Source organism: Centropristis striata, chromosome 17 (assembly GCF_030273125.1).
Source record: "Centropristis striata isolate RG_2023a ecotype Rhode Island chromosome 17, C.striata_1.0, whole genome shotgun sequence".
Taxonomy (NCBI): domain Eukaryota; kingdom Metazoa; phylum Chordata; class Actinopteri; order Perciformes; family Serranidae; genus Centropristis; species Centropristis striata.
The window spans coordinates 4,903,665-4,931,048 of record NC_081533.1 but is presented as its reverse complement, the minus strand read 5'-3'; the positions used below and the strand labels follow the sequence as shown (position 1 = coordinate 4,931,048).

Below are 27,384 nucleotides of genomic sequence, written 5' to 3'. Positions count from 1 at the left end.
CGGCACTCATCAGTGAACAAGACTGTTTGACAATTAGTCTTCATGTATTTCTGGGCCCACTGCAGCCGTTTCTGCTTGTGAGCATTGGTTAGGGGTGGCCGAATAGAATAACTGATAGAATAACGCATAACTGCAAGCCTCTGGAGGATCCTACACCTTGATGTTCATGGGACTCCAGTGGCACCAGCAGCTTCAAATATCTGTTTGCTACTTTGTAATGGCATTTTAGCAGCTGTTCTCTTAATCCGATGTTTTTGTCTGGCAGAAACCTTCCTCATTGTGCCTTTATCTGCATGAACCCGTGTGTGCTCTGAATCAGCCACAAATCTCTTAACAGTACGATGATCACGATCACGTTTTCGTGAAATATCTAAAGTTTTCATACCTTGTCCAAGGCATTCAACTATTTCATGCTTTTCAGCAGCAGAGAGATCCTTTTTCTTTCCCATATTGCTTGGAAATGGTCATCTGCTTAATAATGTGGAACGCCCTTCTTAAGTAGTTTTTCCTTAATTGGGCTCATCTCGCAAACTAATTATCACAGGTGTCTGAGATTGATGTCAGTGATCCAAAGAGCCCTGAGACACAATACCATCCATGAGTTTAATTGAAAAACAAAAAATGTAATCTTTATGACACTTAAATACAATTTGCGTAATAATTTGGAACGCAGTGTAATTATAATGATCATGTTTGAATTGAGAATGACAATAACAACAACAGGTCAACAAACACAGATTAATGGATTAACAGTTTGAAACGACGAATCATAGCTTTTCTTTATGTACAAACATTTAATGAGAATATAAAAAACAAGATTATTAAAACTCTGACAGGATGCAGGTTCAACAGCAACAATCACCTTGACTGGAAAAAAACAATTAAATCTAATCATGTTCACAATGAGATTTTGATTTTGTCAGAATTTCTAAAGAATAAAGGTTAGTTCAGTCTGAGTTTGAACTCTGGAATGTTTTTGTGTCTCTGTTTATGAGTGGATCTGGATCAAACCACCTCAGTCAGACTCAGTTACTGCTGTCATTCTTTAGTTTCAGAGAGAAGAATATAACAACATAGTACATGGAGAGGAGGCATGAAGAAAAAGCTGGCGTGGCTCTAAAAACACTTAAGAAGACTTTGTGTGAGTGCACTGATGTATTTTAAGGGTACCAATCCAGGAAAACTTTTTCCCACATATTTCACAACAGTACGGTTTCTCCCCATTATGAACACGTCGGTGAGAATCAAGGGAATTACTTTGTGAAAATGTTTTCCCACATTGTTCACACCAGTACGGTTTCTCTCCAGTGTGAACACGTCGGTGGCATTTTAGATTATCTGTGGAGACAAAGGTTTTCTGACATTGGTCACAGCTGTACGGTTTCTCTCCAGTATGAACATATTGATGTTTTTTCAGGTTACATGCCGTGGCAAAAGCATTCCCACACTGGTCACAGAGGTACAGCTTCTCTCCAGAGTGAATGAGTTCATGCCTTCTCAGGTGACGTGTCTGAGTGAAAGAATTCCCACACTGATCACAGCTGTACGGCTTCTCTCCAGTGTGAATTCGTTTATGCTGTCTCAGGTTCTGTGAGCGGTTGAAAGCTCTCCCACACTCATCACAACTGTACAGTTTTTCTCCAGAATGAATGCGTTGATGTTGTTTCAGGTTACCTGCCCGATTGAAAGCTTTCCCACACTGGTCACAGCTGTACGGCTTCTCTCCAGAGTGAATGAGTTCATGCATTCTCAGGTGACATGCCTGAGTGAAAGAATTCCCACACTGGTCACAGCTGTACGGCTTCTCTCCAGTGTGAATGCGTTGATGCCGTTTCAGGTCTTGTGCAGTGGTGAAAGTGTTCCCACACTGGTCACAGCTGTACGGCTTCTCTCCAGTGTGAATTCGTTTATGCTGTCTCAGGTTCTGTGAGCTGTTGAAAGCTCTCCCACACTCATCACAACTGTACAGTTTTTCTCCAGAATGAATGCGTTGATGTTGTTTCAGGTTACCTGCCTGAGTGAAAGCTCTCCCACACTGGTCACAGCTGTACGGCTTCTCTCCAGAGTGAATGAGTTCATGCATTCTCAGGTGACGTGCCTGAGTGAAAGAATTCCCACACTGATCACAGCTGTACGGCTTCTCTCCAGTGTGAACCCGTAGATGTATCTTTAAACTTCCAGCTGTTGTGAAGGATTTGTCACAGAGCTGACAGCGGTGATGTTTGAGTCCCTCTCTTTCCTCCTGTTTCTATAGCAACAGACAGAAAGAGAGAGAGGGTCAGTGAGATGCCATGGTGGAGCAAGTTATCTAAAACTATCAATAATATTTAGAGCACATCTGTGTAACATAACCCTCAATGTTCCAGTGTGAACTGTTGGTTATAACCTGCTGCGGTGCCCCTTGTCAGTGTGGTCTGCAGCAACCCAACAAAAGAACTGGGTTATCTTTGGCCTAAAAGGGGGATGTTCAACAAGTCATGGTGCCCATCATGCCGTCCCCCTCGCTGCACTGAGACACTCTGACCATGACATGGTCCTCCTGATTCCTGCACACAGGAAGACACTAAAGCTCTGGAAGCCTGTTGTGAGGACAACAAAGAAGTGGACCAGCATGGCCGTGGAGGGTCTTCAGCCATGTTGGACTGTACTGACTGGGACGTTGTCAGGTCTGCTAGCAACAGTCTGGATCAGTTCACAGAGGCTGTGACATCACACATCTGCTTCTGTGAGGACAGCTGAGAACCATCAAGCGCCAGGGAGAGTTAAAACAACGACAGACCCTGGATCACAGCCAGGCCCAGACAGTTATGGTTGGAAAAGGAGGAAGCATTCAGGAGTGGGGACAGGGACAGGTTTAAAGAGTCAGAGTACACGTTTAGCAAGGCTAAGAAGCTAAAGGCCAGCACTCTGAGAAGCTCCAACACCAGCCCTCAGCCAACGACTCTGCTTCTGTCTGCAGAGAACAGAAAGATCATGAACTACAAACCTACAGACTCCACTCCATGAATAATGTTCACCTGGCCAACAGACTGAACGAGTTCTACTGTTGATTTAAAAGACACTGGGACAGAGCTGACTAGGGTTGTCAAAAGTATCAATACTCAAAAAAGTATTGATACTAAAACGTTGTTTCTGGATACGATACTCATTTTCAAAACTATCGATACCTAGCCAAGGAATGAACACTTAAGTTAAGTTGTTATTTTTTTATCAAGCTTGCCGAATATTGTGCACAGCATACAACCTCTAAATATTGTTCTAATTGTTATTGTTTATTGTATTTATTTATTTTTTGCACTACCTCAGACCTGAAGCTTGTTATCATAGTTGCAGTTTCTTTTCCACAACTGTTTTTTATTATAAATATTTAACCTGTGGTTCTGTTCATTTTTACATGTTGCATTTTTCTTGTTGCTAAAAATATTTCTGTTAAATTTTGGGGTCTTTAGTTTTATCCTTGTGGTATGGAGTATCAAATATTTTCCTGAGTATCGGTATCGAGTTGAAAATTTTAGTATGGTGACAACCCTAGAGCTGACACACTCCACCAGCTCCAGCCCAGGAGCTCCACCTGCACCACCTCAGCAGGGGCCAAGGCCTCTCCACTTCTGCCCACCTCAGCGTCCCCCCAGACTGCAGTACCTCCACCATTATCCCCGTCCCCCCAAAAAACAAGGACCACAGAACTAAATGACTACAGCCCCGTCGCCCTGACCTCTGTGGTTATGAAGTCCTTCAGCTCCTTGTTCTGTCACACCTCTAATCCACCACAGACCCACTCCTGGACCCCCTGCAGTTCACCTACAGAGCCAGCAGGTCTTTTTTATATGTACATCTGCAGAAATGATTGAAATACTCTGAATGATCTGAAGATGATTATCTGATATATTAATTCTCTTCAACTGATGTATTAATTCTCTTCTCTTCTCAGACAAGAAGTCAGAGCTGCAAAGTAAACAGAGGGAGGAGGAGAGGGATCCCCAGGTCAGGTCACTGCTCAAGAATATCAGGGAGCTGATTTATAGAAGTGAAAGGAAGATTTGGTCATCTCCAGCATTAGTTTGTGTTATTTTTCAAAGTGAAATTGGTCATCATAGTTGTAATTTAAGCAGACTTATTAAATACATACAATTCAGCCAATTAATCTAAATTAAAGATTTTACTGAAACTGAGAAATATATACCTATGTAAAGATATATACCTCAAACCTGACATATAATATAATAGACGATAATAACATCTATCTATCTAAAAACAAAACAAAAAAAAACAACAACTGTAATTTCCCAGCTTGGGATAAATAAAGTATATCTATCTATCTATTTATCTATCTATCGATCTATAAATATGGCTGAATATAATAACCCGTTTGTGTTAACTGTCAAAGGAACATTAATATTCCTATATTCATTTTTTAAGTAAAAAATACAATACTGGCCCTGTATTTACTTGGTATCAAATTGATACCACATTTTGCAGTGTCTCCCACCACTATAGTGAACTTCATTACCCAGCATGCTTAGCGGCCGAGCGGCGGGAAAGCAGCAGCGGAGAAAAGCAGACAGCGCGCGGCCAGGACGTGAGTTGTAGTGTGTGTTTTGATGAATAAAATAAGAGCTTTTATATTTATTAACACGCCTGTTTGTTTACTAACTAAAGTAAAGAAACGAACGGAACAAGTTCTGTCTTCACCGACTTACATTCACACAAACATGTCGCCATCTTTGTGTTCAGGAACAGAGAAGAGTTTTAGTGTGTGAACAGGATGAACTCTGACCTGAACATGTGAGACCTCCTGGTCCTGGTTCTCCTCCTCCATCCTGCTCCTGCTCCTGCTCCTGCTCTCCGCTGGGACTGCTGCTGAACTCACTCTGGATCCCGGACTGGACGGAGCGTCTCGTTAAGCCCCGCCCACATCCGGTCACATCTTATTATTTATTTATTTATTTATTTCAGTCTATGATTTATTTTTTATTTATTTATTTGCAAACAGTTTCAGGATCATGAGCGCCACCTTCTGACAGGACTGTGGATCGGAGTGAACTCATGATTTTACTATAATCATGGAAACAATTATTAGACCATTGTTTTTAGACCTTTGTTATCTTCAGTTTCTTGTTCATTTTAATACCTGGTACAACTAAAGGTTCATTTGTTTGGACAAATATAATGATTACAACAAAAATAGCCGATAAGAGTTTAATTTAAGAGCTGATATCTAGACATTTTCCATTGCTTTCTTGATGATGCTTTTGGCTATTTTTGTTGTCATCATTATATTTGTCCAAACAAATGCACATTTAGTTGTGCCAGGCATTAAAATGGACAAGAAACTGGAGGGTGGTCTAATATTTTTTTCCATGACTGTAGTTAAATAGAATAAAAATAAACAATAAATAACGTTCCTATATTCTATATTATGTTCCAAACATCTACTGCACATTGAAATAGCCACTGAATTATTTTTTACTAAAATCAGTCAAATATGATTAAAATTAAATACAGTCCTGCCTGTTTGAACAATGTTCTTATTTTTCATTTCCAGCTGCTTCCACGTCAGGATCACAACTAAAGGAAACAAAGTTCAGGTTTAATACCATTTCACCAGTTTCTACCTGTAATATTGAACATGTGATGAGCAGAAACATTCCTTTGTTCTGATTGGCCGTCCAGGGTGTAGTCCCGCCCCTCGTCTATCAATGTCAGCTGTGATTGGTCCAGCCAATGAGTGAGTGACTGTTTGTCCAAATCCTCTTTGTTGTTAATATTTTAACATCTTCTGCTGTTTGTTTCCATGACAATAATAAAAATGATCTATTTTCATATATTTGACTTCTGTTGGTTTTATTTACAAGCTGAATAACTTAATTCAATACAAATGATATATTTGTGGTAACAATTTAACAAATCATTCAAGTTCAACAGTCAGTTAGTGCAACAGATAATTTTATAAAATACTACAGCAGCTCAAAAATGGTGCAGAATTGAAAAGTCACACAGAAATTACATACTTTCAAAGAGGCATTGCAATATGAGAGGATCAGATCATAATTCAGATCAGACATGAAACAGACATTTAAAGTAAATGTAGCAGATGAAATGAGAGCAGAAGATCTTTGTGATCATCAGCTCCATTTAAAGGTCTGATGGTGTAAATGATGAGAGCTGTAACCTGCAGACAGGTGAGACTTTCTAAAGCGGAGCAGCTCCCTTCAGTAAAGAGCTCCCTCTGCTGCTCCTCACCACTAATAACACAGCTTTTATTTCAGCAAACATACAGTGAAACAATGATCATAAATAGCTGCCAGGCTCCACGAAAAATGCATTAAAGTTGTTGATATTGTCACCTGCTGACATGTTGATGAGTCATAAAACTGTAAGTCAGTTTATGACCTGCCAGCCAATAGGAACCAAGTATTTTTCTGTGTAAGGAGGTGAAGTAAAAGGAATACTTGAAAGGTAGAAAGTGGTTTAATTGGTAAGAAGTTGAATGATACCAGTCATTTTATATATGTAGTATTATGTACAGTATGTATGGTATTTACAGAATGTGTATACAGTATGTAAAGCATGTGTGGTATGCATGTACAATATGTGTAATGTGTGTACAGTATGCATAGTATAATAGTAGTAATACTGCACAGAAGAAGTCAGATTAGGTGTTGTAAAAACATATGTGATTGTTACAGCAACTTTCAGTTTCCAAACTGTAATTTTATCTAACTAAATTCTCAGCTTATGGGCTTATTGTTGAACTGAAACCTCGGCCTTCTTTCAGCTCAGCGAGTACTGACACACAGTCATTGCTCTGGTTAAGCACTGAACGATTCAGTGAACGAATCTTTTAATCCAAAAGAACTGCTGCTGCTACCACCACTAGATGAAACTGTATCCTCTGATCCAGCTGGTGTAACTGTTATCAAATGCACCACTGAAGCAAGAGTTTTGTTTTTTACGCAGAAAGTAACAGAAATAATGACTCAACAGAGCTGCTGCTGTCAGTCCCAGTCCACAGTAGAGGAGCATCCTTCCTCCACTCTCTGGTTGTGCTCCACTTCCTGTTGGAGGAGGATCTGTTCCCTGACTTGGTGTGTTTGGTGTCTCAGGTTGGGGCCGATCCCTCGCTGCTGCAAAGACAACAAACACATCTGAGTCATTCATGTCAAGAAAAACATTTTACTCAAGAAAAGTAAATATCTACAACAGATTAAGATGTAATATTTTCCCCAGATACTTGGGACCATGGGTATGCAGGAGAGGGCTGCATTCTTAATTCCTCCAACCATTACTAAATATTAATATGGTAATTGGGTTAACTAATATAATTATGAAGTTAATTATTGATCAGAGTTCTAAATTGATAGTTAAATAACTTCACGAGACTGATTTAGGTGAATTATCGATCTTCTCTCTGTTTTACAGATTGGTGCCCTATCTCCATGTGACCAAGAGTAAATTAAGTCATATAATCTATTATATTCAATTATTATTTATGACAATGATTAATACTTCTGATAGCCGTCTATACACACTTTTGAACCAGTTGCTCAGGTTCGAGGCAAATTAGAACTGAAACAAAGTGGAAGAGTTGTGAAGACTATAATCATTATACTCAGGTTCTTATTAATCTAGAAAAAAGTCGATGATTTAAAGGTGTTAAGAAGGTTTTAATGAAATAAGTTACCAGTGACGTTGAGTCGACATGTGCGAGAGCTTCCACCAAAACCTGTGATCACTTGACAATAATAAAGTCCAGAGTCATTGATCCTGAGTCTGGACACATGAAGTCTGAGTCGTCCTTCTCTGAGGACGTCTTTGTCAAACTGGACTCGTCCTGCAAACTGTTTATTCTGAGACTCTGAGACCTCAACACCTTCATGGAGATGAAACAGGACTGAAGCTCTGTGTCCATCTAACAGCTGGCAGATGAAAGATAAGGAGTTGGTTGAAGCTTCAGGTTTGGTGGTGAAGGTCCGCTCCAGTGTGATGTTCTGGTTCTCCTCTGCCTGATAGGAGCTCTGAGTCACATTCACTACAAATGTTCCTGCTGAGGAGACAGAGAGGGAAATTGAGGAGCAGATACTGGCAACTTTAAACTCCACCGAGACGTGTTTGTTTCTGTCGAGAGTTTCACTGATTCATTCAATAACTGATTAAAAATGAAATGAGGGAACACTGAATAGCTGCCATGCTGGCTGGAATGTGTCAGAAAGAGTTGAAGTAGCCTAGAAGGAAAAGTGCTGAGTCATGGTTAAGAACTGGTGATAAAACACAATAGTAGTGTGTAGAGACAGAGGTCCCAAAAACAGATCAAGAGCAACAAACCAATCAGAAGCAGAGAAAAACTGATGAAGATCTAGTGATAAAATGTGATGAGTGATTAAAGTGATGACTAATACTTGTTTTTACTGTTGACACAGAATTAAAATGTTAAAATGCACAATGTTAAAGTCAGTTTATTTTCATAGTAACCTGTCTACAACAAGCACACATTTAACCAACTTCTGAACCAGAATTCATGTATGAAGAGTCTAAACAATGGAAATTAACTCAAATAAAATAATAACAATTAAAATATTTTCCCCATTCACTTTGATGCTCCTCTTCACTCTAGCTGTGATGTCATGTCAAAGTTTTTTGTTTTACAATGCTTCAAATAATTTCAGATATAAAATTTGAATATAAAAGTTGAATGATATCCAGAATGTCCAAAAGTTGGGGAACATTTTAGGGTTTGAATGGAGTTTCTAGTTGAAAGTATGAATGAGTAATTAATGCATGAAAAAGTGTCAAACAAATTAAATGTCAGTCTTATTCCTCATTCATTTGAATAGAGAAACAATTCCAGAATGTGTGCATTTTTTCTGAAATAATGAGAGTTATGGATGAGAAAAATATTATCAGTAATGTTACATTGCCTCCAGCATTCCTACCAACTAGTAACATCCTTTGGTGAGTCTGAAAGTGTGTTCAGTCTGTAGTGTTTGTGGATAATAAAGTGAAGGAGTAAACTAACCAGAGACACAGGAGGTCAGGCTGAGGAGCAGCAGGATGCTGCAGATCATCTTCTCCCTGTGAGAGGAGACAGAGGTGAAGAGTCACACACACATGAGCTCAAAGTTCACACATTACACCTGAGACAGAGGAAATATGCAGCATATTTATTACACTTCTGGCCAAATATACAGTATTGTATTGTTGACACTAGATGGCGCCAGTTTTCAATTGAGAAAGAGGAAATATGAACATGAGATGAGCTGTGGAGGTGAAACATGAAGGTGACTAAAAGATTCAGATAAGATAAACCAGTTTCTAACAGACTTCAAGTTTAAGGTCAGACCTCAAAATGTTCTACCTTGTGTAACTTCCCATTAGATCATATCTTTAATAAAATGTGTCATAAAATATGAGAAAAATCTAGACTCAGCTTGTATCCATTCTCCATGATCTGTGTTTGTTATTCTACATGACAGAGCAGCCTGTTAAACACATAACAGACTATCTGTGACTGTGTTTATGGTTAAAACTCCAGATTATTTAGATGGGCTATAAAACAAGTATTTGTTTTTAAACATGAAGTTGTGGATACAATCCCTTTAAATATCAGACTTTCCAGCGTCATGTTGTGATTATTCATAAAGCATATATGAAAATGATGTTTACAATATAAAGAGCCACTGAGACAGAATAAATTATTTAAGGTTGTATTATAACAAACATCCCCTCAGACACTGATGAGCTTTTCTTGATAATTTATGTGAATACAAAAACGCATCTTAAGGTTGTAGTAGTATTAAATGCCTGGCCCTAATCCTCTTTCTGAGTCTTTCTGCTTCATGGATTCACCATCAGACATTATAATAATTAATAACGAACTTCATGTCAAATGAAACTACAATTAATGTGAAAACGTCTACAATAATGTTAATAAAATGTTAAACGATGTATCCTAAATCTATTTATAGATGAACAGTGAGTCCACAGAGACACAGAGAATATCAGACAACTGAAAGTAAATCTAACTTACCTGTAAATCATCCAGTCGTGTGTTTTAAACTTCTGTATCGTCTCACAGGTGGATCAAACATTTCCCGCGAGATCAACAACTGTGTGCAGATAACAGCTCCATTTTCTCTCTCTCTTATATTTTGCTCCTCTTTGTTTGCTGAATGAACTGCTATCATTTCCATTCACCCGTAATGCACACCTGCTTCACCTGTTTGCCTCCAACCGACAGCTGGCAGGGGGGCAGGGGGCGGGGCCTGGACTGTTGGAGGGGGGATGCAAATTTCACACACAAGAGCTCCAGTCAGACTCGATCCTGTGGATAAAACCTTGCTGAAAGTGCTCACCACTACCCCACCGTGAAGCCCGATAAAATATGACCGTTAATATAGTCAATAAAAACACATTTAGCTTGAGGATTTAACGCAGGACACAGGGACGATACAGAATCCTGCAGAAAGATTCAAAATGTCCCTGAGCATTGATCCATGTCCCTGCTGAACTGTCTCCTCTGACTCCCTGACAGTGCTGGAAGAAGTATTCAGATTACTTTACTGCAGTAAAAGTCCTGCATTCAAAACTTACTGAAGTAAAAGTACAAAACTAAAAGTACCCATATGCAGAATGGACCCACTCAGACTGTTTTATATATTCCAAATATATTATTGGATTATTATTATTGATGCATTTATGTAAGCAGCATTTTAATTGTCTTTGTATCATTTTAACTACTTATATACTATTATGTAATTTGATTGATAAAAAATGTCTTTGAGATACAAAATTTAACATGAAAAAAAACCATCAGTTTAAAGAGATGAAGCATTTTTATAATAGATAAAACCACATTAACTGTATATCAAGTCGTAAAAAATAACCCTATCTGGACAACAAAAACTTCCTCATGTTGTTGTTAAAACATAAAGAAAATCTGTCAAGTTGATTAATGTGTTGAAATGTCTCTTTACTGACAGAATAAAAAAATATTATTACATTACCTTGTGTTGTTGTTTTCATGTCCTCTAGTCCGAGTTCAGAATCCTTCTAATAAAAGTAGAGAATCTGCCTCTCTTATTCTGCAAACTTCAGCAGACTATTAATCAGTGTTTGGGACCAGGACACTCCCACTTTATTGCACTGCCTACCTGTACACATTTAGAGACCGTTTTGGTCCCGCCCCTCTCTATCATGGTGCAGCAGCTCTGCTCTCTCAGTTTCCTGTCTGGTTATGAAGTGAACTTTCCCGTCAGTTTTTGTTCCCAGTTCGACTTAAAGTCACCAAATCTTTCTACAGCGACACTAAACATCATAAACTAGAGACAGCTGCAGTTTTCAGAGCAGTGCATGATGGGAAGGTTATTTCTCTGAGCTTTAATAATTCAGGAGATAAAACAGTAACAAACATTAAGTGTGATTCTCAGGTTGTCTTGTATTTCTGTCAACATCAGCTGTTGAACTTTTAGCTCACTGACCAACACTTGAACTCATTCTCTGCTTACTAAATACACAAATCTTTCTGCAGCTCAAACGGTTTATTTTTTTATTGCTGAGATATCTTAATTTAAACCTCCTCCAGGGTTTGATCTTAAAGCTTTGTTGTCGACATCAGTTTAAAGCCTTTTTACTGGTGGGAACAATTTAACAAATCATTTGGTTCAACAGTCAGTTAGAGCAGCAAATCATTTTAATAAAATCCTTCAGCAGCTCAAAAAATGCAGAATTGATTAGAAAAACAAAGAAATCCTAAAAGCAACTTTTCACAAGTTAAACGTCTTCATTCATCAATATGTAGAATAGAAGAAACATGAGTTTTAGTCACATGAACAGATGATCAGTGAGAGATGTCCCTTCAGTAAAGAGCTCCTCTGCTGCTCCTCATCAGTAATAACAGTGGAAACGACTCAGAGCTTTTCTATCAGCACACAGTGAAATACTGACAGTATATAACAGACAAGAAATAATGAGAATAGATCAAAGCCAGGTCTAACAAACAGAAATCAAACAGGAAAGAAACATTTCACTATAAAGTGCACATTAGAGAAATAAAATGTTTGAATTAAAGCTGCATATATAAACTATATATAGGCTATATACAACACTACTGATCAGCTCTAATTCACCGAATTCTTTTTTTTTCTAACTTTTGCTACATTATTGTACTTGAAAACTGATCCTGATTCTAGAATAAAGTGATTTTGAGGAAATATCACAACTTTAAGCTTTGTCTTAGTTATTTTTTTCTAACAGAAGGTAAAACTTGGACAATAATGTACAATTTCTTTCTATGATAAATTATGGATTTCTGGCGATTTTGTCATGATTTCTCTCGTCTGGTCTGGAAGCATCAAAGTTGTTGTTATTGATATCTGCTGATGTGTTCTGACTTACAGTTTGATGACCTGCCAGACAACTATTCTGTCCGTGGTAGAACATTTAATTTGTTGAAGTAGTTGGTGGAACAGTTAACTCTACTTCACCTGGTGGACTGTAACTTTTACCAAATCCACCTCTGAAGCAGAAAGCTTGTTTTTTATGCAGAAAGTAACAGAAAGAAAGAGTGAACAGAGCTGCTGCTGTCAGTCCCAGTCCACAGTAGAGGCCGATCCTTCCTCGACTCTCTGGTTGTGGTCCACTTCCTGTTGGAGGAGGATCTGTTCCCTGACTTGGTGTGTTTGGTGTCTCAGGTTGGGGCCGATCCCTCGCTGCTGCAAAGACAACAAACACATCTGAGTCATTCTTGTCAAGAAAAACATTTGACTGGAAAAGTGTCAGGATTGTTAAAGTCCTCAATGTTTTTCTTGTCAGATTTTTTTTCCCCAGAAAGTTCTACTGAATCAACTTACCAGTGACGTTGATCTGCCATTTGGAAATATTTCTCCAATAGAGGTCTTCACACTTATAAAGTCCAGAGTCATTGATCCTGAGTCTGGACACATGAAGTCTGAGTCGTCCTTCTCTGAGGACGTCTTGGTCAAACTGGACTCGTCCTGCAAACTGTTGATCCTGAGACTGTGAGACCTCAACACCTTTATCTAGAAGAATCAGGACTGAAGGTCTGAGTTTAATGAACAGCCAGCAGCCGATAAAAAGGCGTTTGAGTGAAGCTTCAGGTTTGGTGGTGAAGGTCCACTCCAGTGTGATGTTCTGGTTCTCCTCTGCCTGATAGGAGCTCTGAGTCACATTCACTACAAATGTTCCTGCTGAGGAGACAGAGAGGGAAAGTGAGGAGCAGACAGACTTTCTTCTTCTTTGTGGATAATAAAGTGAAGGAGTCAACTAACCAGAGACACAGGAGGTCAGGCTGAGGAGCAGCAGGATGCTGCAGATCATCTTCTCCCTGTGAGAGGAGACAGAGGTGAAGAGTCACACACACATGAGCTCAAAGTTCACACATTACACCTGAGACAGAGGAAATATGCAGCATACTTATTACACTGAGCAAAGATACAGTAGTGTGTTTCTGACACTAGATGGCGCCAGTTTTCAACTGAGAAAGAAAGAGGAGATACTGAGCTGTGCAGGTGAATCAGGAGGACTTTCTACGTTTCATTAGTTAAAGTTCAGATCTCAAGTTCAGAGGTAACAACAGTCTGTGTGGAGTCGTTACAACACTTCTTTGTGTTATTATCCTGATTATAAAAACAATATAAACTTCAACCTGTTGGTTTAGTTTCTTTCAGACATATAAAAACTTTATACACTGCAGTGAGCTGCTTATTCCACATGATTGGTTGAACTCTATACAAAAATAAAAGATGAGGCTGATTCACATTTACCTGCATTTATATCAACATCTGAGAATTTAACTGCAAATAAAACAGTTAGTCTACTTTAAAAACACATTGTGGCTCCATGATAACAGGCTCCATGCAACAGAACATGAGCATCAACAACTTCCTCATGTTGTTGTTAAAACATAAAGAAAAGCTGTCAGATTGATTCAAGTGTTGAAATGTCTCTTTACTGAGAGAATAAAACAAATTATTATCTGTTAAATATCGTCACATAATTAATCTGTACAACAAAATATATTCTTTCATTACCTTGTGTTGATGTTTGCATGTTCTCTGGTCCGACTTCAGAACCCATTTAACAAAAGTTAAACACCGAGGAAAAAGTTATCAGAGGAACATTTAATTCACTTCTCACAGTCAGAATATCTTAATGTTCCTGCTCCACTCGTGCAGCAATATTATAGAGCTAAAACCAACTTCTGCACATGCGCTCCTATCCGCCTATCAAAACTCCCACGCTAAGCACGTGACTTAATCACACATTTGCGGTCGGCTGGCTTCAGGTTTCATTTTTAGGAATGTGAGTGACAAGCTCTCAGGTCCCGCCCCTCTCTCTCAGGCTGCAGCAGCTCTGCTCTCCCAGTTTTCTCTCTGGTTATGAAGTGAACTTCCTCGTCAGTTTTTACTCCCACTTCGACTTAAAGTCACCAAATCTTTCTGCAGCGACATTAAACATCATAAAATAAAGACAGCTGCAGTTTTCAGAGCAGTGCATGATGGGAAGGTTATTTTGAAGGGAGACATGCAGGACTCCGAGCCGGAGAGAGACCAAGTTATTTCTGAAACAGTTTTTTTGCTGATCACACATAATGCTCTGCTGACTGTTACTGTGTGTTTGTATCCATCTCTGTTGTTCATATTTTAACATCTTCAGCTGTTTGTGTATCCATGATTAATAACATGATTTATTTTCATATATTTGACCTCCTGAATGTTTTTATAACCTGAATAACTTACTGAAATAAAAAGTTTATTTAATGCATTTTTTATTTGTGGGTGCAATTTAACAAATCATTCAGTTCAACAGTCAGTTTGTGCAGAAAATGATCTTAATAAAATACGACAGCAGCTCAAAAATGATGCAGAATTAAAAATAAGTTTCAATGATTGAAATGTGTTTTAATTTATCAATGTATAGAAATACATAAAGATCATATTTTACATGATTCAGAACACACATGAAAACAAACACTTGGTCTTTATCATCACTAGCCGTAATGACTGAACTTTTCTTTAAATACACGTACGGTGAAATAATGACAAAAAATAACAGCAAAAACAAAAGCAACAAAAAGTAAGGAAACATTTCAGCGACATGACTAAAGAAACCTGAAGTGTTAAAGTGCTTTATTTTGATATATTTGGGCTCTGAATGTTTGAGCTGAATTTATTGTGTGTTAGTATTTATATAAGTATATTTAAAAAAGTCACAAACTCAAAACTTTTCTTCCAATCAAACGTCAGAAAATAAAAACTTTTAGTCTAAGTTCTCCTGATACAAAACTAAAAGAAAGGAGGATGAGTTTTTTTTTTTAAAGTTCGTCACATACTAAATCTGTACAGCAGGATTCATAAAATGACAACAATAGAAATATATTCATGCATTACCTTGTGTTGTTACAACCCCACAACCGAAATGACAAAGTGTCAAGTGTTTGGTCTTATAAATGAATCCGTCCTCCTCCAAAGATACCGAGGCATTTCTATCGTGTAGCCCCGCCTCCCTGGAGTTCCGCTGACCTACATAACCATATGTGGTCCTTTGGTCCATTTCAGTGCAGAGGGAATCCCTCAACGTCACCAAGGATACCAAACACACAAGACCAGAGGCTCACCTCGCCGACGGACAATAATAACAGATGTTTTTTATACTATCAGAGGCAAGAGAGATTTCTCCCCGTCTGACATCTACTGAGAGCAAATTTTAAGAACTTCAGAGTGATAAACATGGAAAGTATCTATTTAGGATCATCAGTGTCAGATTCAAACCAGCGACCCTCCAGTTCGCAGCCTGGTTCCTCACCTCTAGGCCACGGACTGCCCTATGTTAGAAACACAAAGGGTCTGCGTGAGGATTATTTGAAACCACAAGTTCAGTGTTCTCGGTTCAGCTTTATTTTCACAACATAAGATTTGCAAAATGAAATGCAGTTGTGGCCACCCTCCACCTGAAATAATAACATACTTTAATTTAAAATAGATTAAAACATTTAAATATAGACAGGATGTAAAAACATCTTGTCTTCAGAAAGAGATGCAAAATTATACAATTGCCAATTATACACCAGTTAACTAACAATATTAGAGATTTTCTTCATACTGTTTAATTTCCATGACAAACACATCTACATGGTTTTGTTTCCCCTTTTGTAAAGTGTGTGCTAGCAGGGGAAAGACAACAAACATTCAAAGTACTTTATATAAAACAATAAAAGCATTAAGAGGAAATGCAAAACTGACACATTAAAAAGAGCCGAGTTGAGCTCATTTTCTTCCACTGACGGTAATATTAAGAAACATTAAAATCCAGACGAAGGAGCTGCTTCATGTGAGCAGCATTTTACTGTTGTCAGCATAGGGCTCATTTTAACTACAGAATATGCTGTTATGTACTAATTTATTGAGGAATTTAATGAATGACTGGGTGAGAAATAAAACTATTAAAACATGCTTTTCTTTAAGTAATTTTAATACAAGTTGATATATAGAAAAAATACAAAGATTATGATGAGTATACAAGTCAGACAAGAATATCAATCATGTAGAAACAGAGTCACATCACACTGTTCAGCTGGATAGGGACAGAGTTCTATCAGCCAAATAGGATCAAGAAGATCTGACCAAGTTACAAGAATTAATTGAGTTGATGGTCCGATGGCACGCAGATGTTATTTGCAGAGAGACGCACTTTGTCCCTCCAAGCTGGAGACGTGTGATGATCCATGTTTGGTTAGTCAGTGCAGATGTGAACATCTGTATTGATCAAGACATATAAACATGTTTTCCAGCAGTAATGCAAACACTGCTGACGTGGAGAACTTAACTCAAAGGAACTGAAGTTACAGAGTTTACTAGTTACAGAGTTTATCAAATCAATATATCCCCATCAATATATATGACAAGATTAAAAATACAAGTCAACAAATTGAAAGAAAATAAAAATTCTAAATATAAAAACATAACACAGAATAAAAATCCAGATAAAAAATGTTCTTTTTTCACGTGTTTAATTCTGGATTCATGGAAGAATCTTCAATAATTATACATTTAAACATTTTTATTTCATGTTAAATCTCCAGGGGTAAAATCATTATTATTCAACTAAGTACAACTACCATTATAGTACTTGAGTAAATGTAATAAGTTACATTCCAGCACCGATTACAGGCTGTGCGGGTTTTATTGATATTAATTATCTTCCTGGTGTCAGATAATTAATAATAATGACCATGTTGATTCTGAGAATGACAGTAACAACAGATCAATGTTTAAAATTATAGTTTGATTTTATCAGAATTCCACAAGAATAAAGGTTTGTTCAAAGTTTGAACTATTTTGGGTCTCTGTTTATTCATCTCCTCTTCCTTCTCACTGGATCAAACCACTGCAGTCAGACTCAGTTACTGCTATCAGTCTTTAGTTTCAGAGGGAAGCTCAGAATATAATAACAGAGCATATGGAGAGGAGGCATGAAGAAATAGCTAGCTTGGCTCTAAAAACGCAAAATGAGACATCCTGTGAATGCATTGGTGAGCTTTAAGGGTTCTACTAAGAGAAGACATTTACCCACATTGGTCAAACGAGTACGGTTTGTCTACATTATGACTGCATCGATGTCGTCTCAGGCTCTTTGCATGAGTGAAAGCATGGCCACATTTGTCACACCAGTATGGTTTCTCTCCAGTGTGAACACGTCGGTGAACATTAAGGCCTCCACTTTGTGAAAACGTACTTCCACACTGGTCACAGCTGTACGGCTTCTCTCCAGTGTGGACACGTCGGTGAGCAACAAGGTGACCCGATCGTGAAAAAGCTTTTTCACACTGGTCACAGCTGTACGGTTTCTCTCCAGTGTGAACACGTCGGTGAACATTAAGGCCTCCACTTTGTGAAAACGTACTTCCACACTGGTCACAGCTGTACGGTTTCTCTCCAGTGTGAACACGTTGATGTTGTCTCAGGCCCTGTGCCATGGTGAAAGTGTTCCCACACTGGTCACAGCTGTACGGCTTCTCTCCAGTGTGAACACGTTGATGTTCTCTCAGGCTCCGTGCCGTGATGAAAGCGTTCCCACACTGGTCACAGCTGTACGGCTTCTCTCCAGTGTGAACACGTTGATGTTGTCTCAGGCCCTGTGCCGTGGTGAAAGTGTTCCCACACTGGTCACAGCTGTACGGCTTTTCTCCAGTGTGAACATGTTGGTGAGCAACAAGGTGACCCGATCGTGAAAAAGTTTTTTCACACTGGTCACAGCTGTACGGTTTCTCTCCAGTGTGAACACGTTGATGTTGTCTCAGGCCCTGTGCCGTGGTGAAAGTGTTCCCACACTGGTCACAGCTGTACGGCTTTTCTCCAGTGTGAACATGTTGGTGAGCAACAAGGTGACCCGATCGTGAAAAAGTTTTTTCACACTGGTCACAGCTGTACGGTTTCTCTCCAGTGTGAACACGTTGATGTTCTCTCAGGCTCCGTGCCGTGGTGAAAGCGTTCCCACACTGGTCACAGCTGTACGGCTTCTCTCCAGTGTGAACACGTTGATGTTCTCTCAGGCTCCGTGCCGTGGTGAAAGCGTTCCCACACTGGTCACAGCTGTACGGTTTCTCTCCAGTGTTAACACGTTGATGTTGTCTCAGGCCCCGTGCCGTGGTGAAAGTGTTCCCACACTGGTCACAGCTATACGGCTTCTCTCCAGTGTGAACACGTTGATGTTGTCTCAGGCCCTGTGCCCTGGTGAAAGTGTTCCCACACTGGTCACAGCTGTACGGCTTCTCTCCAGTGTGAACACGTTGATGTTGTCTCAGGCCCTGTGCCGTGGTGAAAGTGCTCCCACACTGGTCACAGCTGTACGGCTTCTCTCCAGTGTGAACACGTTGATGTTCTCTCAGGCTCCGTGCCGTGGTGAAAGCGTTCCCACACTGGTCACAGCTGTACGGCTTCTCTCCGGTGTGAACCCATTGGTGAACCTTCAGGCGTCCAGCTGTTGTGAAGGATTTCTCACAGAGCTCACAGCGGTGATATTTGAGTCCCTCTCGTTCTCCCGGTTTCTATAGCAACAGACAAAAAGAAAAAGAGAGAATGTGAGTGAGATGCTATGGTGAAGCAAGCTATCTAAAACCATCAGTAATATTTAGAGCACGTCTGTACAACATAACCCTCAATGTTCAAGTCAATGTTACTAAGTAATATTTTCCTTTCAGCGTATTTTTTGACAAGCAGTACATTAAATAATTCAGGACAGTATCTGTGTTTCTTTTGGATTGTTGCAATAAAAATAAACGTACATTTATACAAAGAAATTTAAATTACTCAAATCATTCTATGTGTTTCATATTTACTCATGAGCATCATAAATACCAAAAACAGTAAATAACACATTTTCTATAATTTCCTAGTCTCATCATTATCTGTATGTTTTAATCTGCCTGCTGAATAAAATGTTTCTTGTCCGTCAATGCAGATTTGATTAATTTATTCCCATATTGTTTGACATAGTAATATGCTTTTATGAGTTAAAGTAAGTCAATGAGATCAAAGGCACCCACACTATTAGATATAGTTACTTTATGGGTTTTTATTTTGAAGACCTGGGTCATCCTGTCCTGGCTCACTCATGCTGGCTGGTTGCTATGGTGATGAGTGGAGAGGGGAGGGGCACAGACTATCAGCTCATATCTAACAGCTCTCAAACTGCTCTTGTTTTCTCAAAAACCTAAGTCCTAACAACAAACTATTAGTCTCATCAGATAGATAAATCTCCCCTGAACATGTTGATGTGCGTTTGATGTATGTAGCAAAAAAAATGTGAGCAACATTGCAGGTTAGAAAACTGTGTTTTTCTTCTAGAAATGTCTGTTCCCAGTTCTCATTAGTCTCTATGGGACAGTTGGATGGACATTGTAAAGTATATACTATAAAATACTTAAATGATACTCTATATAATAAGAATTAAATAATATTCATATATCTTGTTGAACAAAAAGTACAATTTTTACATTGTATTTATTTTTTTAATCCCTTTAATAATATTACAATACTCATTAAAAAATGTACACAATATCCTATATTTAGAAATCTGAATTAAATAATCATATTATATTTGAATAATATTTTATTCAAAACAAATGTTAAAAACTATCCATATCATATTTTAATCAGTTTTTTCAAATATTTAAAATAATTGAAAAACGGATCTTATAAAATATTGATACTAATAATAAAACACTAATACTATGGGGTCTAAAGAGGAGATTATATCTAAAGTAAAGAGAACAGAATTAAAAAAAACACACAAATACAAACTCAAGTTCATTAGAGTGATCTGACCTTTCTTGGAGGACTCATTCTTCTTCTTCTTCTTCTTTCAGACGTACGTCCTGGAGTCAGAAGTGTCTCGTGACACAGATGAGCTGTGAAGTCAACAAACAGAGACACACGATGAGGATATAAATAAATATATAAACATATATATCCTGAATAAATATGAACATCCTGAGCCATTGTTTGATCCCAGAGATTGCTCTTGTGTAGGGGCTTCTGGACCAGCTCTCCACTAAGGGGACAGATCCCTTATCCTATGGATATTATCTCAGTAGGTATTTTGGGAACTTAGAACTCAAGCTGGTGGTGAGGAGACTCGCCTCGCTTCTGACTGCCTCGGTCCGGACACCTATCCTGCTTACTCCAGAATGGCACCTGTCAAATAACCCTGGAATGGATACCACGCTAGCCGCGTCCCTTTAATGGTAGCTCTCCTCTTACTGATCTATGCACTTGGTGAATCGCTAGGTTAATTTTAGTGGCTAGGAATATAAGCCCCAAGGATAAGTTTAATTTCTTTGGCTAGCGTAACTTCCAAGAATCGCCACCTTATCATGGTGGAGGGGTTTGTGTGCTCCAGTGATCCTGGGAGCTGTGTTGTCGGGAGCAATAGCTCCTGGTAGGGTTTCCCATGGCAAAGTGGTCCCAGGGGAGGGGCCAGACTAAGAGCGATTCAAAAGACCTCTATGAAGCGGACCATGAGAGACCAGCGTACCTCGCCCGGCACGGGTAAACCGGGGCCCCCTCCTGGAGCCAGACCCGGGAGGGGAGCACGCAGGCGAGCATCTGGTGGCCGGGCTTTTGTCCATGGGGCCTGGCCGGGCTCAGCCTGAAGAAGCGACGTGGATCCGCCGACCTGTGGGCCCACCCCCCGCAGAGTAGGGCATAGGGGTCGGGTGCAGTGGGAGTCGGGCAGCAGGCGAAGGCGGGTAGCACCTGGGCGTGCTGACCCCCGGCTCCAGCGGCTAGCTCTGGGGACGTGGAACGTCACCTCGCTGGCGGGGAAGGAGCTCGAGCTTGTGCGGGAGGTGGAGCGTTACCAGCTAGAAATAGTTGGGCTCACCTCCACACATAGCGTGGGCTCTGGAACCAAAATCCTGGAGAGAGGCTGGACTCTCTCCTTTTCCGGAGTTGCCCAGGGTGAGAGGCGCCAGGCGGGTGTGGGGATACTCACAAGCCCCCGGCTGAGCGCCGCTGTGTTGGAGTTCTCCCCGAGGAACGAGAGGGTCGCCTCCTTGCGGCTGAAGAAGGTCTCTGACTGTTGTTTGTGCCTATGCACCGAACAGCAGTTCGGAGTACCCGGCCTTCTTGGAGTCTCTGGGTGGTGTCCTGGAAGGGGTACCGCCTGGAGACTCTGTATTTCTTCTGGGAGACTTCAACGCTCACGTGGACAACGATGACGGTACCTGGAGGGGGGTGATTGGGAGGGACGGCCTGCCCGATCTGAACCCGAGCGGTGTTGTTATTGGACTTCTAGTCATGGATTGTCCATAACAAACACCATGTTCGAACATAGAGTTGCTCATAAGTGTACCTGGTACCAGAGCACTCTAGGCCAAAGATCGATGATCGATTTCATTATCATATCGTCAGATCTGCGGCCGCATGTTCTGGACACTCGGGTGAAGAGAGGAGCAGAGCTGTCAACTGATCACCACCTGGTGGTGAGTTGGATCAGGTGGCGGGGGAGGATGCTGGACAGACCTGGCAAACCCAAACGTGTAGTGAGGGTGAACTGGGAACGTCTAGCGGAGGCCCCTGTCTGCAGGGTCTTCAACTTACACCTCCGGAAGAATTTCTCCAACGTCCCGGGTGAGGTTGGGGACATGGAGTCCGAATGGACCATGTTCAAAGCCTCAATTGTTGATGCGGCTGGTAGGAGTTGTGGCCTGAAGGCCGTCGGTGCTTATCGTGGCGGCAACCCAAGAACCCGCTGGCGGACACCAGCGGTGAGGGAGGCCGTCAAGCTGAAGAAGGAGGCCTTTCGGTCTTGGCTGGCCGAGGGGTCTTTGGAATCAGCAGACAGGTACCGTTCGGCCAGAAGGGCTGCAGCTGCGGCAGTCGCTGAAGCAAAAACTCAGGTATGGGAGGAATTCGGGGAGGCCATGGAGGAGGACTTTCGGTCGGCCTCAAAGAGGTTCTGGAAAACCGTCGGGCGTCTCAGGAAGGGAAAGCAGGGCTTGGCCCAAGCTGTGTTCAGCGGGGGTGGAGACCTGCTAACCCGACCTGTGGATGTCGTCGGACGGTGGAAAGAACACTTTGAGGAACTCCTTAATCCAGCCAACACATCCTCTGTAGAGGAGGCAGAGTCTGAAGACTCAGGGGAAGACTCACCAGTAACCCTGGCAGAGGTCGCCGAGGTAGTCAAAGAGCTACCCGGCGGCAAGGCGCCAGGGTTGGATGAGATTCGCCCTGAGATGCTGAAGGCTCTGGTTTTCATGGACAGGATCTCAAGGCGCAGCCGGGGGGAGGAAGGGATTCGGTTTGGTGACCTAAGAATTGCATCTCTGCTTTTTGCAGATGATGTGGTTCTTTTGGCTTCATCAAGCCGGGACCTCCAGCACTCGTTGGGGCGGTTTGCAGCCGAGTGCGAAGCGGTTGGGATGAGAGTTAGCACCTCCAAGTCTGAGGCCATGGTTCTCTGCCGGAAAACGGTGGACTGCCCCCTCTGGGTGGGGAGAGAGGTACTGCCTCAAGCGAAGGAGTTCAAGTATCTCGGGGTCTTGTTCACGAGTGAGGGTAGAACGGAGCATGAGATGGACAGGCGGTTTGGTGCAGCGTCAGCAGTGATGCGGGCGGCAAAGCTCTCGATTTACCGGTCCATCTACGTTCCAACCCTTACCTATGGTCATGAACTTTGGGTAGTGACCGAAAGAGCAAGATCGCGGATACAAGCGGCTGAAATGAGCTTCCTCCGTAGGGTGGCTGGGCTCAGCCTTAGAGATAGGGTGAGGAGCTCAGACATCCGGAGGGAGCTCGGAGTAGAGTCGCTGCTCCTTCGCGTCGAAAGGAGTCAGCTGAGGTGGTTTGGGCATCTGGTAAGGATGCCTCCCGGGCGCCTCCCGTTAGAGGTGTTCCGGGCACGTCCAACTAGTAGGAGGCCCCGGGGAAGACCCAGAACACGGTGGAGGGATTATATCTCTCTCCTGGCCTGGGAACGCCTCGGGGTCCCCCAGGAGGAGCTGGACATTGTGGCTGGGGAGAGGGACGTCTGGAATGCCCTGCTTAGCCTGCTGCCCCCGCGACCCGGCCCCGGATAAGCGGAAGAAAATGGATGGATGGATGGATGGATGGCTAGCGTAACCAATAAGAACCTTGTTATTACACACCACCTCTTAATACCAGAAGATTCAAAGATCTAAGGTCCACTACTCCACTTTAAATGCAATTGAAATTGTATTGATAAAATAGCAAGGTGCAAGCATACAGCATGAATTGATCCAAAATTGATTACACTCAAAAATCCCAATAATAAAATGATTATCGTCTGTTTAATGTCGTACCCTAATACCCTAACTGCCTGTGCTGAATGAAGCTGTAGCTGGGAATTAATCCTGCAGATTTGGAGAAGGAGACGGGAAAGTTGCCTGGCCAAGCAACTCTATCAAACCGTCCGGCTTCAGGGCTCAGCCGGGGCTCTCCACTTTGTCCAAAGTCGGAGTGATCCTTGACCGGTCCGTTGGTCCTGGCGACAGTAAGAACTTAAGAAAGAAAGAAAAGAAAGAAAAATCCTTTAATCCTTCATCGACTGGGGTTGGAATGGTTATTCTTCTTATCACTCGTCTCTCATCTTCACCCGTCAATTTGGAAATCTTCTTTCTTGATGTAAGCGTCCTTAATCTGTCTTGTAGGAGCCAATATTATGTTAAAGAAAGTTGAGATTTTTACTGTAGATTACACCTGTTTTATATTGATTTTGGTTGTGTTATGACATTATTGCCTTTTATTGTATAGTTGTCAAATATACCACAGCACCTGAAGTAGGCACTGCTCATGCGCATTATTATTCTGAAGGACTTGCTAAAAGGTAAAAACGTGAATTAGCAGAGCACTAAGGGGTACAGGGAAAAAAGGTTTTTTGACCGTCATTTTCAGATGTTACTGTTCTTTTGAGATGTTACAGTTACTTCCTGATGTTTGTGGACCGTTGTGAAAACCAAGAGAAGCTTGGAATGATGTGTGTATTAACGGAAATACCTGGATTCAGCAATGAGAAATAAAACAACAAAACTACGACCTGACTCTCTGGTGGTTTGTGAGTAATTAAGGAACACAAAACAGTAACATACGAGTCGAGCCAGCTGTACCAGCCTACTGCTAATACATTGAGTGGCTTTAGAATTAAGATCTGTACCTATCATCTATCCCCCGATGTGGTCGTTCAGGCGTCGTCTCTAAATCCTGAGAGTCGGTTGAAGAGTCTTGAAGCTCCCCGTGAAGAATAACCCCTATTGGTGGTCGGTAGCGTAGTGGGTTACGCAGGCGCCCCATGTGTAGAGGCTACAGTCCTTGCTTGGCCCCGGTTCGAGTCCCGCATCGGACGGCCCTTTACTGCATGTCATTCCCCTCTCTCTGCCCCCTGTTTCCTGTCTCTTCAGCTATCCTGTCCATTAAAGGCATGAAAAAGCCCAAAAAAATACATTAAAAAAAAGAAAAAAGAATAACCCCTATTCCTCTTGTGTTGCAGCTTCTATGCTCTGCCGCTCCTTCTTTCAGAGCATTACCTCATTGCCACTCCTCACCAGTCCTTTCATTGGTTAAATCTTCTTTCAGATAATTTAAATTTGCAATGGCCTGATCTCTTGGACCGTCCCTGTCACTTCTCCTTCACGTGTCTCTGTCAGCTTAACACGTTCAACACGTACAACATGTCTCAGCTTGTCCTTGTTTCTTTTGAGTTCCCCTTTTCTACTGGCTTCACCCTGTCTCACTTCCTTCATTTTAACACAGTCATCAACATTTCTAACGACTGTTTAACTGATTATTATTGCATTCATTTCAACAGTTGTTTCATCAAGTCACATCAACATTGTAACTATCATTTTACATACAACCGCTATCAACTTTTCATTACCATCTTTTTCACACAAACTGTCACCAACTGTTGTTACCCTGCTGGAAAGTCCCTGATTTCCACAGTCTCATACCACACACACACACACACACACACACATACACACAGATGCTGCAGCCAAGAGAGGAGCAACTATTTACACAGAGACTCTCAAACTGTTCACACATTAGGCTGCTATCAAACTGTTCCACAGAAGACACATGGAGAAACAGTCGACACTGGAGGGAACTTTTGATCTAGAACAGTTGTAATAAAACAGGTAAAAGCCCAAGGATGGCTCAGGATGTTCATGTTTATTTAGGATATATATGTTTATATATTTATTTATATCCTCATCGGCGGAAAGCACCACTGCAGAAATGTCGTATCTGACCTTTATGTATCAAGCGTAATCTCATTGCAGCTCACATTAAAAGCACTTCAGTAAGCACTGAACTCTAGTCAAGACTCTTGTCAACAAGAAGAAGGAGAAAGGTTAACAGCTGCAGGAGAAGAACAACATAAAGAAAACAGAGCAGAAAATAAAGTGTGAACTCACCAGATGTTTGCTCAGAAACAGGATCCAGCAGCGGTTTACTCTCCTCTTCTGCTCCTTTTCTTCTCTCTCTTTGTCTCTGTGTCTGTTCTCTGCACCATCACAAGAAAGGTGTCGACCCACTTTAGGCCACGCCCACTTCTGTGACTGTGCTGTGATTGGCCAGAACATCACTGTTGGCTTTATGTCACTTTTTTCTCTCTTGTTATGTTTCTGCAGCCTTCAGTCACCCTGCTGTGGTTGTCTTTAATCTACACTCATTTAGTTCACATATGGTTTAAAAACACTTTTTAAAAATGAAATTATATGAATGCTTCTGTTCCTGTTAACCCTCTAAACCCCAACAAGCAGTTTCAGGGTCTTTTTGTGCTCTTTTTACATTTTCTCACTGTGTCCTTGTATTTCACTGCAATATATAAAATATATGTAAATATATAAGTTCTGCAGCTCTATGGAAAAAGCACCTAATTATTAATATAAAAATGTTCAATAATGTTCATGTTAAATGTCACCCTGAAAAATAACAAAAGCTGTCAGTGTTGAGGTTCACTTCGAGTTAACCTCCCCGAGTCTGTTGATGCAGAGAGGAAAGACACCAGGGAAGACGGTCAGTTTGGTGTATTGATATAATGAAGCTTTAATGCGCAGTTTGCAAAGTGCGGAGATCACTCTTACAGAGAATACATCTGTTCAACACAACACCAAGAGAGAGATCTGTTCTTTCTAGCTCAAGCGCTGTCTTTTATAGACAGTTCCATTTTTGTCCAAGTTTAGATATGTCCTTTACATGACCTGTTTCTCATCATGCTGCAGTTGCACCCCGTGTCACACTCACTCTTCCTCTTTTGCGAGTTCTTGTATCGCAAGTTCCTGTTTCGCAAGCCCTTGTGGTCTTCGCCCCCACCCTTTGTCTGCTCATCTTGTGATTACTTGCTTTGCCCTGGTTCCCCCTGAGCTGGTTAAGTCCTGCGGCCTTGACTACAATGTTATTTATATGCACCCACATCAGCTATATGTAGTGGATTATAAGTATAAAGTGTCATAAAATGGAAATGTTCAGTGTGGTCTAAAATGTTATTTTTAATGTTAATGTTGTTTTTTACTTATCTTACTGGTGGCAGATAATTAATAATAATGATCATGTTTGAATTGAGAATGTCAAAAACAACAACAGGTCAACAAACACGGATTAAGGGATTAACAGTTTGAAACGACGAGTCAAAGCTTTTCTTTATGTACACACATTTAATGAGAATATAAAAAACAAGATTATTAAAGCAACAACTCTGACAGGATGCAGGTTCAACAGCAACAATCACCTTGACTGGAAAAAAAACAATTAAATCAAATCATGTTCACAATGAGATTTTGATTTTGTCAGAATTTCTAAAGAATAAAGGTTAGTTCAGTCTGAGTTTGAACTCTGGAGTGTTTTAGTG

The 27,384-nt window shown here is 40.8% G+C and overlaps 1 protein-coding gene and 1 pseudogene across 1 annotated transcript; both read right to left on the bottom strand.

The window, feature by feature from the left end:
- Positions 1-589: 589 nt before the first annotated feature.
- LOC131989495 (zinc finger protein 239-like) lies at positions 590-4,838 on the bottom strand. Its single transcript, XM_059354736.1, has 2 exons — positions 4,778-4,838; positions 590-2,248 (listed from the first exon to the last, which is right to left on the bottom strand). The coding sequence occupies exons 1-2, from the start codon at positions 4,817-4,819 to the stop codon at positions 1,127-1,129; spliced, it is 1,164 nt and encodes a 387-aa protein (XP_059210719.1). The 5' UTR covers positions 4,820-4,838; the 3' UTR covers positions 590-1,126.
- A 12,229-nt stretch (positions 4,839-17,067) lies between these two features.
- LOC131990129 (zinc finger protein 883-like) overlaps positions 17,068-27,384 on the bottom strand; it is a 22,856-nt pseudogene continuing 12,539 nt past the window's right edge.